Source organism: Saccopteryx leptura, chromosome 3, assembly GCF_036850995.1.
Source record: "Saccopteryx leptura isolate mSacLep1 chromosome 3, mSacLep1_pri_phased_curated, whole genome shotgun sequence".
NCBI lineage: Eukaryota > Metazoa > Chordata > Mammalia > Chiroptera > Emballonuridae > Saccopteryx > Saccopteryx leptura.
The window spans coordinates 14753068-14769388 of record NC_089505.1 but is presented as its reverse complement, the minus strand read 5'-3'; the positions used below and the strand labels follow the sequence as shown (position 1 = coordinate 14769388).

Below are 16321 nucleotides of genomic sequence, written 5' to 3'. Positions count from 1 at the left end.
ATAATAATTGAAATAATTGGAATTCTTTTATCACACATAGCATTTACAGTGAAAGTACTTTGTAAATTGTCTTCTGCTACACACAATATAGGTAAGTTATAGAAAAAGATTCTAAACTATTTTAAAAAAATAAGCTTCCCCCACCCCCAAAATGTAAAATGGAAGCTATTAAATTTTATTAAGCTGGTAAATGAAATCTGAATCACTCACTGCTTCATAATGAAGAGTCGCCATTCTGCTTGACAAACAAAAATTCAAACTATTTCCATCAAGTCCTGGATAGGAAGACAGGAAATAGCAGTGAGGTCCAGGTTTGTGAGAATAAGAATCTTGGGTTTCTTAGCTTATAAATCATTAAAAACATTTTTTTTTTTTGGAGTGGCGGTGGGAAGAAAGGGCTGTTTAAGACTCTATTCCATTTGGCTTCTCATTAACTTGCATCTTTTTAGGCTTAGGTAACATTTGATCATGTAGAGCCTGTTATTAAAAAGGATCATGAATAGAGTGTTACAATAATTCTATGGCCTTGAGGGGGCCGTTTCCCAGGGGAGGGCTCTATCTGAGAGGAGGACAGCTCTGTACCTTGGTGTGCTGGCAAAGCCAGAAGCCTGGCTCCTGGCTGTCTGTGCTATTGGTTGGACATGGGCCCTGGGTGGTCCGCACTCCAGGCCTGGAGACAAAATAGAGGTCTGGTGGTAGAAGTCAGAGTGGTGGTTGCCGACAGGGCAAGTGGTCAATGAGAATGGGCATGAAGTGGACCTTCTTCAGGTGGTGGGAATGCTCTATGATTTCACTCAGCTGGTTGTCACATGGGCATATCCATCTATCCAAACTCATCAGACGCTGCGCCGAAGAGTTGAGCGTCTCATTGCATAGAAATTTTACATCATAAAATGAAAAGCAAAGGTCAGTTGAAAAAAGCCTATGAGCTAATCAAAAGCCCTTAAAACAAACACTCTGAACTTAAAATGAGTGGAATCTTAAGAGGAAACTATTTTTCTTTCACTAGGGAAGAAAATAGATGGTGTCAAATAAATGCACCAGGACAAGCTCCCAAACAGAACATTTATAATAAAAATAATATCTAGACCTCCAGGTCTCAGAATGAAGGAACCATTTCTAGGAGTTTAAGCTATTTTGGAAATATTTCCACATTTACTTTTTTCTCATGTTTCTGTTGGAGGAATAATGTTTTTGTAAATGTAAAAAGCTTTTAATGGAGCTAGAGCAGAAACTATGTTTGGTTGTAGTATTATCTGGTTCTGGACTGACATTTTAGGGCTCTCTTGTGAATCACACTGCCAAGAATTGCGAGCTTAATCCTAGAGATGGTATGACTTTGAATTTTGACTTGATTGCCTGAGTCAATATGAGAATACAGAGGTAATCTTTTAGCAAAAACAATTTTGAAAATGGTAGAACATTACACGGAAAGTTAGCTTTTGGAGATGCTTATCCAGATAGAGGTACTATTATTTTATTCTTTCAAGTGCTTGTATTAATACATTAACTAACCTTCAATGACCTAATATAAGCAGGCACAGTGCTAGGCACTCAGAGAAGCCCCACAGAACTCTATGCACACCTTGTTCTCAAGGGGCTGCTGAGCAGGCTGAGAGGATGACAAACACAGGACGTGGCAAAAGTGGGTTTACAGTTGTTTGTATAGAAAATAATACAATAATTAATAAATAATAATACAAGAATAAAGTCTGTTTCATGTACTCACTACTATAAACATACTTTTGCCTCACCCTGTATAATAATAACTCAAATTCAAGGAACAATGTAATAAATACATGAGAAATTGCATGGGAGTTCAGAGGGGAGGAAATTCCCTTTGAATAAGAAAGGCGTTATAGAGGTGGTGGCATTTGGGCTGGACCTTCAAAAACAGAATGCTCTCCCTGGACAGGCCAGCAAAGTGGTACTCCAAGGGCAGAAAGAATGTCATCAGGAAAGGCCTTGAGTGCTTGGAGTCTTTGTTTGGTTGAAACACAAGTTAGAAATGGAGCCTGACCAGGCGGTGGCGCAGTGGATAGAGCATTGGCCTGGGAGGCTGAGGACCCAGGTTCAAAACCCCGAGGTCGCTGGCTTGAGCGCGGGCTCATGGACATGATCCTATGGTTGCTGGCTTGAAGCCCAAAGTCTCTGGCTTGAGTCCAAGGTCACTGGCTTGAGCAATGGGTCACTGGTTCAACTGGAGCCCCCTGGTCAAAGCACGTATGAGAAAGCAATCAAGGAACAACTAAAGTGCCACAACTATGAGTTGATGCTTCTTGAAGCTTCTCTCTAAAACAAAACAAAACAACAACAAAAAAGCCCCGAAATGGAGCAGATACACAGGACAGGATAAATTTATGGAAAGGAAGGAGGACCCACACTCCTGGGAATGGGTGAAGGTGGCACAGGCAAAGAAGCTGGATCCTGGAGCAGTAAACATCCAGGAACTAGAAGGCAGCTGGATCGAGGAGGTCAGAGAGGGAAGAGGCAGAGGTCTCTAGGAGGCTCTTACCACAGGGAGGAGGACCACAGACCCGTACAAACTGGAGCACCTGGTGGACGGTGATACAGAGGGAAGGGAAAAGGGGAAGGACGACGGTGGGGGGGGAGCCCTCAGCGAAGACTGTGAGACTTTAATAGGGGGGACCGCAGGGACAGCCATGCTGTTCACAGACCACGTTTGTTGAGAGGAATACCATGTTTGGGGGTGGGGGGGAGAAAAGGATGAACCCTATTTTGAACAAGCCAGCAACACATAGGAGACCAGACCCTGAAAAGTGGGTCTGGAGATACACTCAGCAGTGGAGCTGGAGATGTAGACTTGACCTTTCTTCACCTGTGAGCACGGGTAAGTCCAGGCGGGGGTGAGCGTACCCAGCAAGGCCCCACAGAGAGGGATGCCGGGAGAGCTGGGAGCTAGACCTTGAGGTTGATGCCCAAGCCTGGGGGACAAATCTTACCAAGAATGGAAAGGAGACAGATGGAGAGAAAACTACCTTTATTGGATGCACTTGATTAGTCTCAAAATACTCAGAGGTCTACAACGAGAAAGCTAGGCTTCTCATCCTTCCCATATTCAAGGAGAATATTTGGTGATTTTCCTTCTCTCCTTTCTTTCTTCTTTTTTCCCCCTTTCTTCCTCCCATTTTCTCCCCTCCCCCCTTTTCCCTTTCCTTCCCTCCCCTTTTTCTTCCCCTCTTCCCCTCCCTTTCATGCACATTCATGTTTATTTCAGACTAACCTTGAGCATGGGTGGGTGGCCATTGTTGACCTAGAGGAGGAGTCAGGACTCCCACTGTCACCTAAAAAAGAAACTGTCTTTCTTTTCAATACCTGTCTTTAGTGCTGATTGAGGACGGAGGTCTTCTGCGCTCCAATATTGCAATATTTTAGGTCTTTCACTGCAGGAAATAGGCATCTGCAAATATGACATTATTAATGTTTTTGTAACTTTTAAAATATAACTTTTTACTTCTTTGTACTAGTCTTAAAAACCACTCATAAATCTCTCTGTAACTGCACAGGGTCCCAGGGCCAGAGACAGGATGCCCCTGGCATTGTGATTAGTCACTTAATACCCAAGACAATGACTAATGTCTGGCAACAAAGTCTTCATTAGGAGTCATGTGTCCTGGGACTCTGGGCAAAGGCACTCTGGAACACCTGATTGTTGGGTCCTAGCACCCTGGTCAAGAGAAAAGTCGAGGACCAGGTTGATCCATGTGGGTACCATCAGGAAAGGAGAGACTCCCCTGCCCATGATCAATGACAGTACAATCACAAAGCCTACGATCAATTTAAACTGAAGGTGCCCACCTTTGTCTTATCTTCACACCCCAGCTTTTAATATATTTTTTCATATGTTGACAGAAAGCAGTCAACTGAGCTACTCATGGAAAGGTTTGTGGGTTCGGTTAACGAGGTGGAGTATTACATTTCAGCTGGAAACATATCCCTAGAATGCCAAAACATTTCTTCCAAAGCCTGGTTTCCTGGTGCAACAGGAGGTATGGCAGTGGTGTGTCTGTTCGGAGACTGGGGGCTGGGGCCGGCCAGCCGCCTGATCCAAGTGTGTCCCAGAAGGCTTTTATTGTTAAATTATATTCTTTAGGAAAAACCGCCCATGTCACATTGTGTAAACTTGATATCGGTACACTTTTGACTGGCATTCTATTTTAGCCATAAGCCTATGATTTACAGCAAGCCTGTTTTCCCTCTTGCTTCAGATGGCAGCGGAAAGCATGGGTCACTTCCCAGGCTCCAAGGATAAGCAGCAAAGGGGGCTGGCGTTCTGCTTCCCTCCAAAGACACTGACTGGGGCTGTGCCACCCTGCGCTCCACAAGCAGACAGCAAGCTTCCCCCCAGTCCCCACTGCCATTCATCCAGCTCTGTGCGGCAGCCCAGCTTCTCTGTCTGTCGGGAGGGGCTGCCGAGTGCCCTGCCTACTGGCTGCTTCCCGAATCCCTGCCATTCCACACACAAACACATCCACGCACGCTCTGCCTCGCTCACACACGGAGCCACATGCACATGCGAGCACATTCCTTCCTTCCTTCTCACTGTCCTCAGCTCTTGACTTCTACGAGCCCATGGACTCTTTCTGGAAAGACGCTCTTGGTCTAGCAGGGTAGGATTGTTTTGATTTCTCTCTTCGCAGCTGTGTAGCATTTTGAGAAAGCAACTTACCTTCTGGTCAGTGTCTGTATCCTAACAGGGAGAGGAGGATTTGCTGTTTTCCATGGTTTTTTTTTTTTTTTTTCATTTTCATTTTTAATTTTTATTGTATCTCCTTTTGCTTTCAGGACTTGTAGGATTCTTTGTGTAATTTCTATATAATTTGTCAGGTTCAGATTTGTAAAGAGCCCTGCAAAGTGCTTTTGCATGGATTTAAAAAAGACATTTGAAAATTGAAAGTGTGATTTACGGAACGAAATCATCTGCAAAAAATTGCTTTGGAAAGTAATGGTTGCTGGCCATAAAGAGAAATATCTCTGATTTACCTGATGTGGTTTTAACCCTTTCTTTGCTTACAGTCTATAGTTATTGATGCCAAGTTCAATTTTGGCTTCATATTAAATCAGATACATCTGCATATTTTCTCCAAATGATCTGTCTATTCTTATAGAATTAGATAAAATATGCACTTATTAGTATACAGAGATCCAAAAATATTACCATCAGTAAAAGCAACCTTGGCATTTATAGTATATGCCACGAATATTTTGTCAGGTGCTATGTTGTGTGTTTGGGATAGCAATTAAAGCAAAGTATTAATATTTGTATCAGAGTCTATTAGGCTGGGGCAAAGGAAGTTTTTTAGAAAGTATATATATATCACAAAAATTAGGGGATATTTCAAAATGAATATGAAATATCCCCTAATTTTTGTGAGCAGTATATATATGTATGTATATAGTGAGAGTACTAAGCTTTTAATTCAGTTCAAAACTTTTCTCTATTTTTCAGAAATCTGGGTATTTGATTCTGTGTGTCCTAGTCCACCGAGAAGGTCCAATTGTAGGATTAAATAAGAGAGAAATTTATCATTGCATTTTGAAATTTGCCCTGGCTGGATGGCTCGGTTGGTTAGAGTGTTGTCCTGAAGCTCAGAGGTTGCCAGTTCGATCCCTGGTCAGATCTATGTTCCTCTCCCCTCTCCCTCCCCCTCTCTCCCCCTTTCTCTCTCTCTCTCAAGTCAATAAATAATTACAAAAACATTAAAAAATTTGTGATTAGGCTAATAGTATAAGATAATTGCCACAGATGTGGTTAATGACCTCAAGTTACCTTTTGTATTAAAAGGTCACATTTCCTATTCAGTTTTCTGAAGTTTTTAGTTGCATAACCTGTGGAAGGCATGAACACTCATGAGTGCCTACCCAGAGGTTTTTGTAAGTCATCATTCACATGAGAATTTCTAATGGGAGCAGATACAGTACTGTGGTCCAACCCAAACATACAAGTTGGGCTGGGAGAGTTGCAGAAGGTCGTGGCTGGAAGGGACCACTTTGGGGATAATTTTGTAAATGAGGAAACTGAGGTCCATCAGCATTCTCCTGATGGCAAAATACAGCTCTTCCTATATGAACACCTTGAATCTCTCTCCCCCCCCCCCCTCCCCTTCGCCCCAGATGCCTCCTATCAGTCCCTGTAACTGCTAAATATAGCTGTCTGTGGCTGGCTGCATGTGCAACCGCACACCCCATTCTATCTCCATATCTCAGTTACAGAGTGGTCCTCCCCAGGGTCATTCTATGTATACACTACATATTTCCAGCCAACGACGAGAGTGAATCAAACAGTAAGAGACAAACAGAGATAGATTGGAGTCTGGTACCGGCACATAAGGCAGCACTTTAGAGAAAGCCGGCCCCTGGATTAATCTTCCAAATTCCGTTTTAAACGCCGTCTTCCCCGGGCCACCTTTAGGAGAGCCCTCTGCGCCCCCCGCCCCGCTGCAGGGAAATTTAGCCTCCATCCAGCAGTAATAAGTAAAGTAAAGTTCAGGGAAGCTGCTCTTTGGGGTCGCTCCAAAAAAACGCGTTGCGCCTGGAGTGATGTTTAAGCCAATGCCACTGCAAGGTAACAGTCCTTGGCCGGCTCCCAGCCCCTTTGTAATGCATATGAGCCCGGGAGACCTGTACTTAAAGTTGAAGACCGGAGCCCAGGAAGTTGGCTGCGCCTGCTTGCTTCTGGCCGAAGGGATCCAGGGGACGCCCCGGCTCCGGGACAGGGCCAGAGCTCGCGGCGCGGCGGGACATGCGCTGCGCCGCCTTTAACCGAGGGCTGTCCTCTTCTTTCAGGTGGCGGGTCGGCTGCTGAGCCCTCTGCTGCGCGGGGAGCCGCTTTGCACCTTGCCCGCGGCCACTGACCATGACCATGACCCTCCACACCAAAGCGACCGGAATGGCCCTGCTGCACCAGATCCAAGGGAACGAGCTGGAGAGTCTGAACCGTCAGCAGCTCAAGATCCCCCTGGAGCGACCCCTGGGCGAGGTGTACGTGGACAGCAGCAAGCCCGCCGTCTACAATTACCCCGAGGGCGCCGCGTACGACTTCAACGCCGCCGCCGCCGCCTCCGCGCCCGTCTACGGCCAGTCCAGTCTCGCCTACGGCCCCGGGTCCGAGGCGGCGGCGTTCGGTGCCAACGGCCTGGGGGGCTTCCCGCCGCTCAACAACGTGGCTCCCAGCCCGCTGGTGCTGCTGCACCCGCCGCCGCAGCTCTCGCCCTTCCTGCACCCCCACGGCCAGCAGGTGCCCTACTACCTGGAGAACGAGCCCAGCGGCTACGCGGTGCGCGAGGCCGGCCCGCCCGCGTTCTACAGGTACCTGCGCCGCCCGCGGCGCCACGTCGGGCGGCCGCCACGCGCCGGGCGGGCGGGAGCGGGCGAGGGAGCCGGGGGCGGCGGCGGCGGGCCGCGCGCGGGCTCCGCGCTCCCCGCCGCGCCGCCAGAGGCGCGGACACGCCACTCGCGGGCTAGCGCGCGGCCCCGCCTGGGGTTATTTGTGGATCTCGCGTTGTAGAGTCGAGTTCTCTAGCTTGGCAGCTTAAAAAAAAAAAAAAAAAAAAAATCTTTTTCTCCACCCCACTGCTGTCTGCCTGAGTGAGAGTCAGATCGTAAACCCCGCATGCTTTCCAACCAAACAAATATTGGAAAACATGACAAAACAGCAGTTATTTGTGGGGAGAGACACCCCAAAGCGAAGGAACACAGGGCGCTTTGAGTTCTTAGTCAATGTCCCGCTTTGGTATTTAGGGCTGGAGGTGTTTGGGTTCGGGGGAGCTCAGTTTTATTTATTATTATTCTTTTAAAATTGTGCTTGAATGTCTTCGAAAATTTTCCTTCCGTCTAGAATTTTGGATTGGAAATAAGCAGGCGATGATGATGATGGTGATTCTGGGGGGAAGCCGTTCCTAGCAGCCGCAGCCCTCCTCCTCCCAGCCCAGGTGCAGGGCCCTTCCCCGGGAGCCACAGAGGAGTGCAATGGGTCTTAAGTTTCCGGCTTCTGAGTTGTCTAGCTGTGTCCTGTTGGAGCAGGTTGCTGGTATATAACTTATGACAGCCGGAACTTTATAGGCATTCTGTGAGTTTGAAACATGCTCTATCGAAGCATGGTGTTTTTGAAATACCCTCCTGCCAGCAAAACCATATTTCAGTCCCAACAGGCAAAAAAAAAAAAAAAAAAAAAATACCCCAGGAGTCGAATGCAGGGTCCAGCGTCTTCTGCCCCTTTCAGTCGCTATGCAAGAAGCCTTAATAGTTTAGGACACACAGGAACACTTGTGACTTAACTGGCAAATGTTTTATGACATTATTATTATTATTATTATTATTTTCTAGTAGAAAGTATTCTTTCCTCCTTCCCCCTCTCTCCCATTCTCCCTTTCGTAGTTTCTCCCTTCTCTTCCTGATGGGCTTGGGAGGGGTCTTTCTGATGAAGAGCTGTGCCCTGGAGTAGGGTTGGGAGGCCTCAGGACACCCACGTGCCGAGTTAGGCACTCACTGTACACACCTGTCAGATGAGCCTACAGCCTCACCCAGACCCTTCTGCCTGCAAGCTGTGGACCGTTTTTTATTCCGTGTTCTATTTCCAGAGATATTTATAGCAGTAGAAACAGGAGGAAGGTGCAGATTGGCCTCAGAGGGTACTGAAGGGCAGGTTCTCGGGGCATCTGAACTGACCCAATATCCTTCAAGCTTCCTCGAAGGATGTTAGAGCATCCCACAGCCCGACAAGTTCAGCCTGAGTTATTATTACTCGAAAGACAAGCAAGCAAAACTTCAAAAAGAACAAAACTTGACAAAGCGTATTTCAAATTCATTTCACTTGTTTTAATTCATGGTTAAAATGAAAAGAGAAGAAGAACTCATTCTGCCCACTTTATAAAAAAAAAAGCGTTAGAACAAAATGTAACAATTACATCCGATTCACACACTTTAAAACTCCTGGATGCGAAGGAAGGCTCTGATGTGATGTGAATTCCATAACCTTATGATGGACTCCAGAAACTATTTTCTTTTCCATTAATTTTCAGTTCTTTTATTGCAAATTAATGCCACTGAATTTCAATGGGCACTAATGAGACTGCTCCTCGGTGGATTATTTACTGCCTTGCTAATAATTACAAAGTGAGCATGGTCAAATAAAAAGGGGATCACATTTTATTTAAAATTGTTCATTATCCCAGAGGCAAATAATATCACTTATTCTGCCCCATCTTAAACTTTTTTTTTTGCAATAGATGATAGTCAGATACTTTTAGAATAATATAAAAATGACACAGAACTTTTTTAAAGAAGTAAAAAATTCACACAAGTCGAATCATTTGTGGAGATGCAGTTTGAGAGTGATTTCCCCCCCTTTGTGTATATTTTACATAACATTCTTCCTCTTTTGTTTGAATCCTGCCTCTTATTAACTAGATTGCTATTTGTCATTATACACAAAAAATTAACTAAAAATGGATCAAACACCTAAATATAAGACCTAAAACAATAAAACACAGAGAAAAGAATATAGGTACTAATCTTACAGACCTTGGTCTTAGAGAGGATTTTATGAATTTGACATCAAAACCAGGGAAGTAAAGCAAAAATAAATTAATGAATGTATTACCTAGGGAGGAAGTAAGGTCTATGCAAGTGTTTATTTACTTATTATTATTAAGTGCTATTTAATATTATTTCTTCTTTCAATCTTTCTATTTGAATAACACTGGGTAAAATAAAAGAATTGATTAGACCCTTTTAAGAAACTTTAATTTTCTTCAGTAGTTACCAAAAGTTTTGGGGACCGAAAGCTGTGTTTTCAAACTACTTGCTATGAAATCAGTTTAGTGAATCTAGAACATTTTGTAAAGGAATAAAACAGGAAAGGATATAATAGGAAATAGCAGAGTGCATAATATTTAGTAGGGAGGATTTTGTTACCTGAAAAAAATTGTTTTAATTAGACATGCTTGTGTGCGCCGACCATGATGTGAAATGTATTTCTTACTGTGGGTTGAGGCCAAAGAAATCTGAAAGCTATTTGCCTAAAATGTTATATTCAGTAGAAAACAAAAAATTCAGGCTAATGCCTGGTTGTTTTATCTGCACAAACTAGAAAGCTATTTTGATTCTGCTTCTTTCGCCCCTCCACTGCCCCCCTCCCCTAAATTAGTTAGAGTCTTTAGGTCAGTTACATTAAGCTTAACTGTTTCTGAGAATTTATGTGAAGTTCACAGTATTTTGTATAAGATTACTATGGTATGCAGCCATATATATATGTATGAATAAATATAACAGATAAAACAGCCCTGGGCATATAATAATGTGAGAAAGATTGTCACATGTCCCAACCTATTGTTATTAAGAAGGAATAAATTTATAAGTAGGCAACCTGTGACTTTTGAAAGGTATGTCTGACCTGCAATTTCATGATGAAGGCAACTGGGGGTCATATTATCCTGGGTTCCTTTTTAGAGTTCAAACAACTTAAAAGAAAGTTAGAATAAACTAAGATGGAACTTAATTATATCCACTATGATTTTTAAAAATTCTAATGAGGTATTTAATGCTTCATGCTTATTTCACTTTTATTAGTATTCTTAAAGGCTAAACATTGCCCACTTCTATAAATTACTTGGCAATTATACAAACCCCTCACATCAAAGTCAGTGCCCTAGTAATCTATCTATACACTGTTACGCTGGGTACATGCATATTTTGAATGACCAGTTTGTTCATTAGTGATCATTTAAAACTATTTCTTAACTTTCGACAAGGCTCATCTCCAAGGGAGGGATTTTAATGGCTAATTTCCAAGTTTCCAATATTTCTTTCCTTCTATTTCGGTGATATTTTAGCACCCTCTCTTTCTGTTCTTACTTTTTTCATTTATTTAAGTTGTTACTGTTTGCCCGATGTGTTGTGTTGGTCTAAGAATAGTTCAAGGAGCCACATTTTGCCTCGAGAACGAGTGTATTTTTGGTTGAAAACGGAATCATATCTTCAATCTCCATTTCATTTTCACCTACACCATGTGGCTTGTGCCTGTTTGGTAGAAAGCTCCTGAAGGATAATTGGTACTTATTCTAATCTTTTTTTTTTTTCCTCACAGTCAGTTAATTTGGGTCCTCAGATTATTTTTGTGAATATATTTAGGATATGATGTTTGTATTTGGTTCGGCATTTTGGTTTCTTATTGTTTAAATGGCATAAAGGACAGAGGTAAGAAATTGACAATGGCAGACATTAAATATCAGGACAAACTGCATAATTTTAAGACATTTGTAATTTTTCAAGTGAGGCAGAATGTGTGAAAGTGGTACATTTGTTGTCCGTGCATTCAATATTTTATTATTTTATTCACACATTAGTAATTGTTCTGGTACTTTTGTAAGCTAGGAAATAGTGGAAACGAACAGACTTAAAGTGGTCAGGAGTTTGACTACAAGTATAGATCGATGATAAAGTGAAATTATTTTCTTTGGAAGCCAAATATAAGTAATATCTGCAACACTTGTTTGTAGCATGGGGCTAACACAGAGAATACTTATCTTATAGATGCATTTTTAAAAAGTCAAAACCCTGATCATGTGAAAACCAGTTGTATACAAGGAAATACATGAATTTTATTTCGATTTTTCCAAAATGCATACTCAGCACAAAAATAATAGCATCTAAAACCACCCTGTGACTTCAGTATTATTTTTGATGTAACTTTAGAAGAACACAGGAGAGAGAGCAGCATGCCATGTTCCCTTCTTTCTCAGGATCATTGGATGGCTAGAGGCAAACAAGTCATTTACTTTTAATTCCAAGTCTCAGTTTGCTTATCGAAGAAAGGGAAACACAGCGGTCACAACTCTTCAGGACCCAAAGGCATATGCCAGAGAAAGATGCTGTATAGTCCCCCAAATACAGCCACTTGAAACCAACCAGCCAAAGTTTAAGTGTAAGGGATTTCACAGAAAGGAGGCGTTCCATTAGTCATCAGGTAATTTTATTTTATATTTTAAACTCTGCCAGTGAATTGACGGCAAAGGCCACTTTGAAAGCAGTGTGTCTGAGCTGTTCCCTACTTCATCCCTGAACCACACCCTCAAGTTGTCCCCTGACATCTGAGGACTTAAGTGGGCTGGAAGGAAAGGAAAGCACGTGTATGAGATTCTTGATTTCACAAAGGAAGAAACCATACTTCCCGAGTTCTACACCTTAGAGAATATTAGTAAGAACTATGGGGGTTATTTTGCCTTAATCAACAAGGCTTTCAGTTATGCATATATGCTTAGACCCTATTACAAATATGAGAATAGAAAGAAAATTTTGTCTCGAATGACAAAATTTTATGTAGTTTAATAAAGTAATAATTTCAAGACATTAGGTCAAACCAGAAAGGGTGTGACTGACACTTGTAAGTGATACAATGGATGGCGTGATGGTGGAATCCATGATGGTGGTGAGGATGATGATGGTGATGGAGACAATGAAGTGTTGGTGTCCTTGTGGGTAGATAGTACTTCTGGATGCCTATTATATAGCCGGAGGAGTTTATCCTGTACAGAAATCAAATCCTTTTAATGCACTTTGCATTTCTGTGAAGTTATAATTTAAGTGAGTTGTCAAAAATTTCAATAATGATATTACCTATAATTTAATACCATAAATCGAATACATAAGTCTAATTGTTACATACAGAAAGTTAAAAAAGAAAAATCCCAACAAGCCTGGAATTTTTTCATTTTTCCTCTGAACTTTTTGGAGGATAAATTCTGTCCTTAGTTTCCTTCTGTAACATCTGTTCCTTTCATCAACGGTGTGGTCTTTAACGAAGCAGTAGGCTACTTTGTCTGATCATCTCCTACTTTCTGGAGCTCCTATGAATTACACTTGGGAAAATTACAGTCCACTTAGAGTTAATAAAGTTAATTAAGAAATGTTCAGGACTAGCCATTTACAAAGGGCCCTCAATAAACTCCTATGTGGTTATTCTTCTTGAGAGTTCCCCAGATGTTGTTAACTACAAGAAGAGTGAAGCGTCTCTGCTGTTTAATCTCAGAGTCGCACCTGCGGCTTGCAAGCTGCAGGGCTGTCTGGTCCGAAGACCTCCCACCCTGCTCTCTCCTGGCAACCCTGCCCGCATTGCCCTGCCAGCTCATCCTGCCGGTTCCCAAAGCAGTAATGGGCCTAGGGCCCTAGCAGCCCATGTGGGTGCAGGCTGGGCACTACTTCCTGGGCAGTTTTCTAGGCCACTAGACTCACTTTTTTGACATAAAGGTTCTGGATTTCTTCTAAGACCCTTTAACCTCTTTTTGGCCTCTTTTTCCATATCTAACTTTCTTTCTTTCTTTCTTTCTTTCTTTCTTTCTTTCTTTCTTTCTTTCTTTCTTTCTTTCTTTCTTTCTTTCTTTCTTTCTTTCTTTCTTTCTTTCTTTCTCCTTCCTTCCTTCCTTCCTTCCTTCCTTCCTTCCTTCCTTCCTTCCTTCCTTCCTCCCTCCCTCCCTCCCTCCCTCCTTCCCTCCCTCCCTCTTTCTTTTCTCTTTCTTTCTTTCTCTCTCTCTCTCTCTCTCTCTCTCTCTTTCTTTCTTTCTTTCTTTCTTTCTTTCTTTCTTTCTTTCCTTTCCTCCCCCCTCTTTCCCTCCCTCCCACTTACTTATTTTCTTTCTTTCTTTCTTTTTTCTTTTTCTTTCTTTCTTCTTTCTTTTTTCTTTTTCTTTCTTTCTTCTTTCTTTCTTTCTCTCTTTCTTCTTTCTTTCTTTCTCTCTTTCTTTCTTTCTTTCTTTCTTTCTTTCTTTCTCTTTATTTTTTCCTCCTGCTTTAATTACTCCATCTGTGTATTCCTGAATTTTTCCTTTCCTCTTTTCTGGTTTATTTATTTTTATTTTATTTATCTAAAAATTAGATATAATGGGGTGACATTGATCAATAAGAGTACATAGGTCATAGGTGAACACATCTCTATAGCATTTGAACTATTGCTTGTGTTGTGTGTCTATCAACCAAAGTCATATCATTATCCATCACCTGGTTTATTTCTTTATTGACCCATTTCACCTTTCTTTTTTCCTTCCTTCCTTCCTTCCTTCCTTCCTTCCTTCCTTCCTTCCTTCCTTCCTCCCTCCCTCCCTCCCTCCCTCCCTCCCTCCCTCCTTCCCTCCCTCCCTCCCTCCCTTCTTGAGATTGAAACTGATCTCAATAGAGTACCTACCCAGCACGGTTAGGCCAGTGGTATAAGAATACGCCTTGACATTCAGAATGGCATTAACTACATTAAAAGTTTCACAAGATGATTTATTTTCCTCGTCCCTAAGCATAGAAGCTTAAAACAAAATCAGAAAGAAATCTTTACTTAGCAGAGTTGCTTTGACAGATCATTCATTTGTTCATTTATTGGGCTACCTTGTCCCAGCCTGTGTTGCTCATCAATGGCATAGGCGGAATGAAATGCATTTGTGTATTGCAAGCGGTTCATATGTCAGTGTTAGTATTTAGCAGCCAGGAAACACTGTGACAGGCATGGGTGACGTCCTAGGCCGTCATCCTCCTGCGTGTGCACCTGGTGTGGAAATGTGGTGCTGTCGTGGCTGCTGTCTCCCAGTGGACCAGGTTTCCGGTCCACGAGAACTTGCACAGGGCACTGAAGGCCGACTGTAATTCCCCACTCTGCTAACAAAACACACCTTTTTGAAGTGTTGTGGGTGGATCTATGATTTGTTTTACTTATATCATGAAGGTATTTAAATGGTATTTTTTAAAGCTTTTACAATGCAACCCTATCATTAACGTAACTGATTTTTAGGTTCCTAAGGGTCCCCTATGCTAACTTTGACTTCTGCTTTTTTTTTTTTTGAAGACCTTACAAATGGTTGGGTTTATTTCTGCTGGAATTTTTAAAAATTCAGAGAGAAAAGATGTGCATTACATTTTGAGTACAAAAGGCAACTGAGTTATGTTAGAAAGTAATTGTGTTTAGTTGTATGAAGAAAGAAAGCGTGTGTGGCCGTTGGAGGACTCTTTGTGAGCAGAGCGACCCTGAGCACCATCACTCCCAGCTCTCAGCAGTGCAGGGCGCGCGGGGTCCCCAGGAGCTGGCAGTGGGTGACTGGCCGCTGGTGGGCAGGAAACACCAGTTGCGTTGATCTGTGCAGGGCTCTTGGCTGGGAGAGAGGCTGTTCAGGAAAGGTCTTCAGATGTGATTGGAAGAATGTAGGGAGTTTGTGAATCCCCTCTTTTCTTCTAGTCTGTATTTACAGATTTGCTTACTTTCTCAAATTTGTTTGCCATCCCCAATCAATAGTTAGGACACTTTCTCTGTCATTCTCAGACATGTGCAGAGCGACGACCAATCTGAGTCATCGGCCTGCACGTTCCCCACTGAGGTCAAACCAGGCGACGCTCTGCCATCTGGTTTCAGCTCCTCCCTAAGCAAGGTCTGGTTTGATGTCTATGTAGTGCCACTTTTTTTTTTTTTTGCATCTTGTGCTTTTTGTTGGTGATTTTACTGTTTAAAAATGATCCTAGGTATAGTGTAAAAGAAGTACTGTCTATTGTTCCTAAGCACAAGAAGGCTGTGTTGTGTCTCATGGAGAAAGTACATGTGTTAGATCAGTTTCATGCAGGCATTGTGCTCTTGACCATGAGTTCAACATTCATGAATCAACAATTTATGTTAAAGATGTCCTTAAACAGGAGTGCACACACAAGGCCACATATTGATTGGTTGATGAAATTGTTATGACCAGAGGCTTAAAAACCCTGTATTTCCTCTAGGGGCAGTGGGTCAGTATTCACTAATTTAGTATTGATGGAAACTTTATGGAACATAACTACCACCCATAGTGAGAATTGATGTATATAATGGAGTACTTAAAGCAAAGGTTGGAAAGCCAACAGCTTGTGTTTCTGGCTGACTCCTGCCTAGTTGTGCTCTCTGGCGCAGTGTGCCTCAGTTTATTCATCTGTAAGTGACCATCCAAATAGGACCTATGTTTTATGGTTGCTGTGAGGATGGAAGAAGTTTACAGATGTCAAGGGTTGAAAACACGCCCAGAACATTGCAAGCCAATACTCTGTTATTACTTCTTCAGACAGGAATTGGCAACCGCACACCAAAGAAAGTGAATATGAGAGCTTTTTAAGAGTCTGGAATATTTTTAACTTCCTTACACTTGCTTATTTTGCCTTCAAGGGACCAACTGTCACAGCCCATTGTGATTAGAAGTCAAACTTTCCTACAGAAAGCTACTATGTCTTGAAATGCTTAATATTTTCTAGGTACTAGGTCAGAAAACCAAAACAAAGCAACTGTAATCAACTCCAAATAAGGAAAAAG

General features: G+C 42.5%; 1 protein-coding gene across 4 annotated transcripts in view; it reads left to right on the top strand.

Moving 5' to 3' along the window:
• The window catches only part of ESR1 (estrogen receptor 1), a 343642-nt gene that overhangs the window by 91174 nt on the left and 236147 nt on the right, over positions 1-16321 (top strand). For 2 of the 4 annotated variants that reach the window (XM_066372976.1, XM_066372975.1), the window contains exon 2: positions 6808-7329. In XM_066372976.1, coding sequence (XP_066229073.1) covers positions 6878-7329 — 452 coding nt within the window. In that variant the 5' untranslated portion in view covers positions 6808-6877. Of the gene's footprint in view, positions 1-6250; positions 7330-16321 lie in introns of those variants that run through there. The other 2 variants (XM_066372977.1, XM_066372978.1) reach the window with 2 other exon arrangements.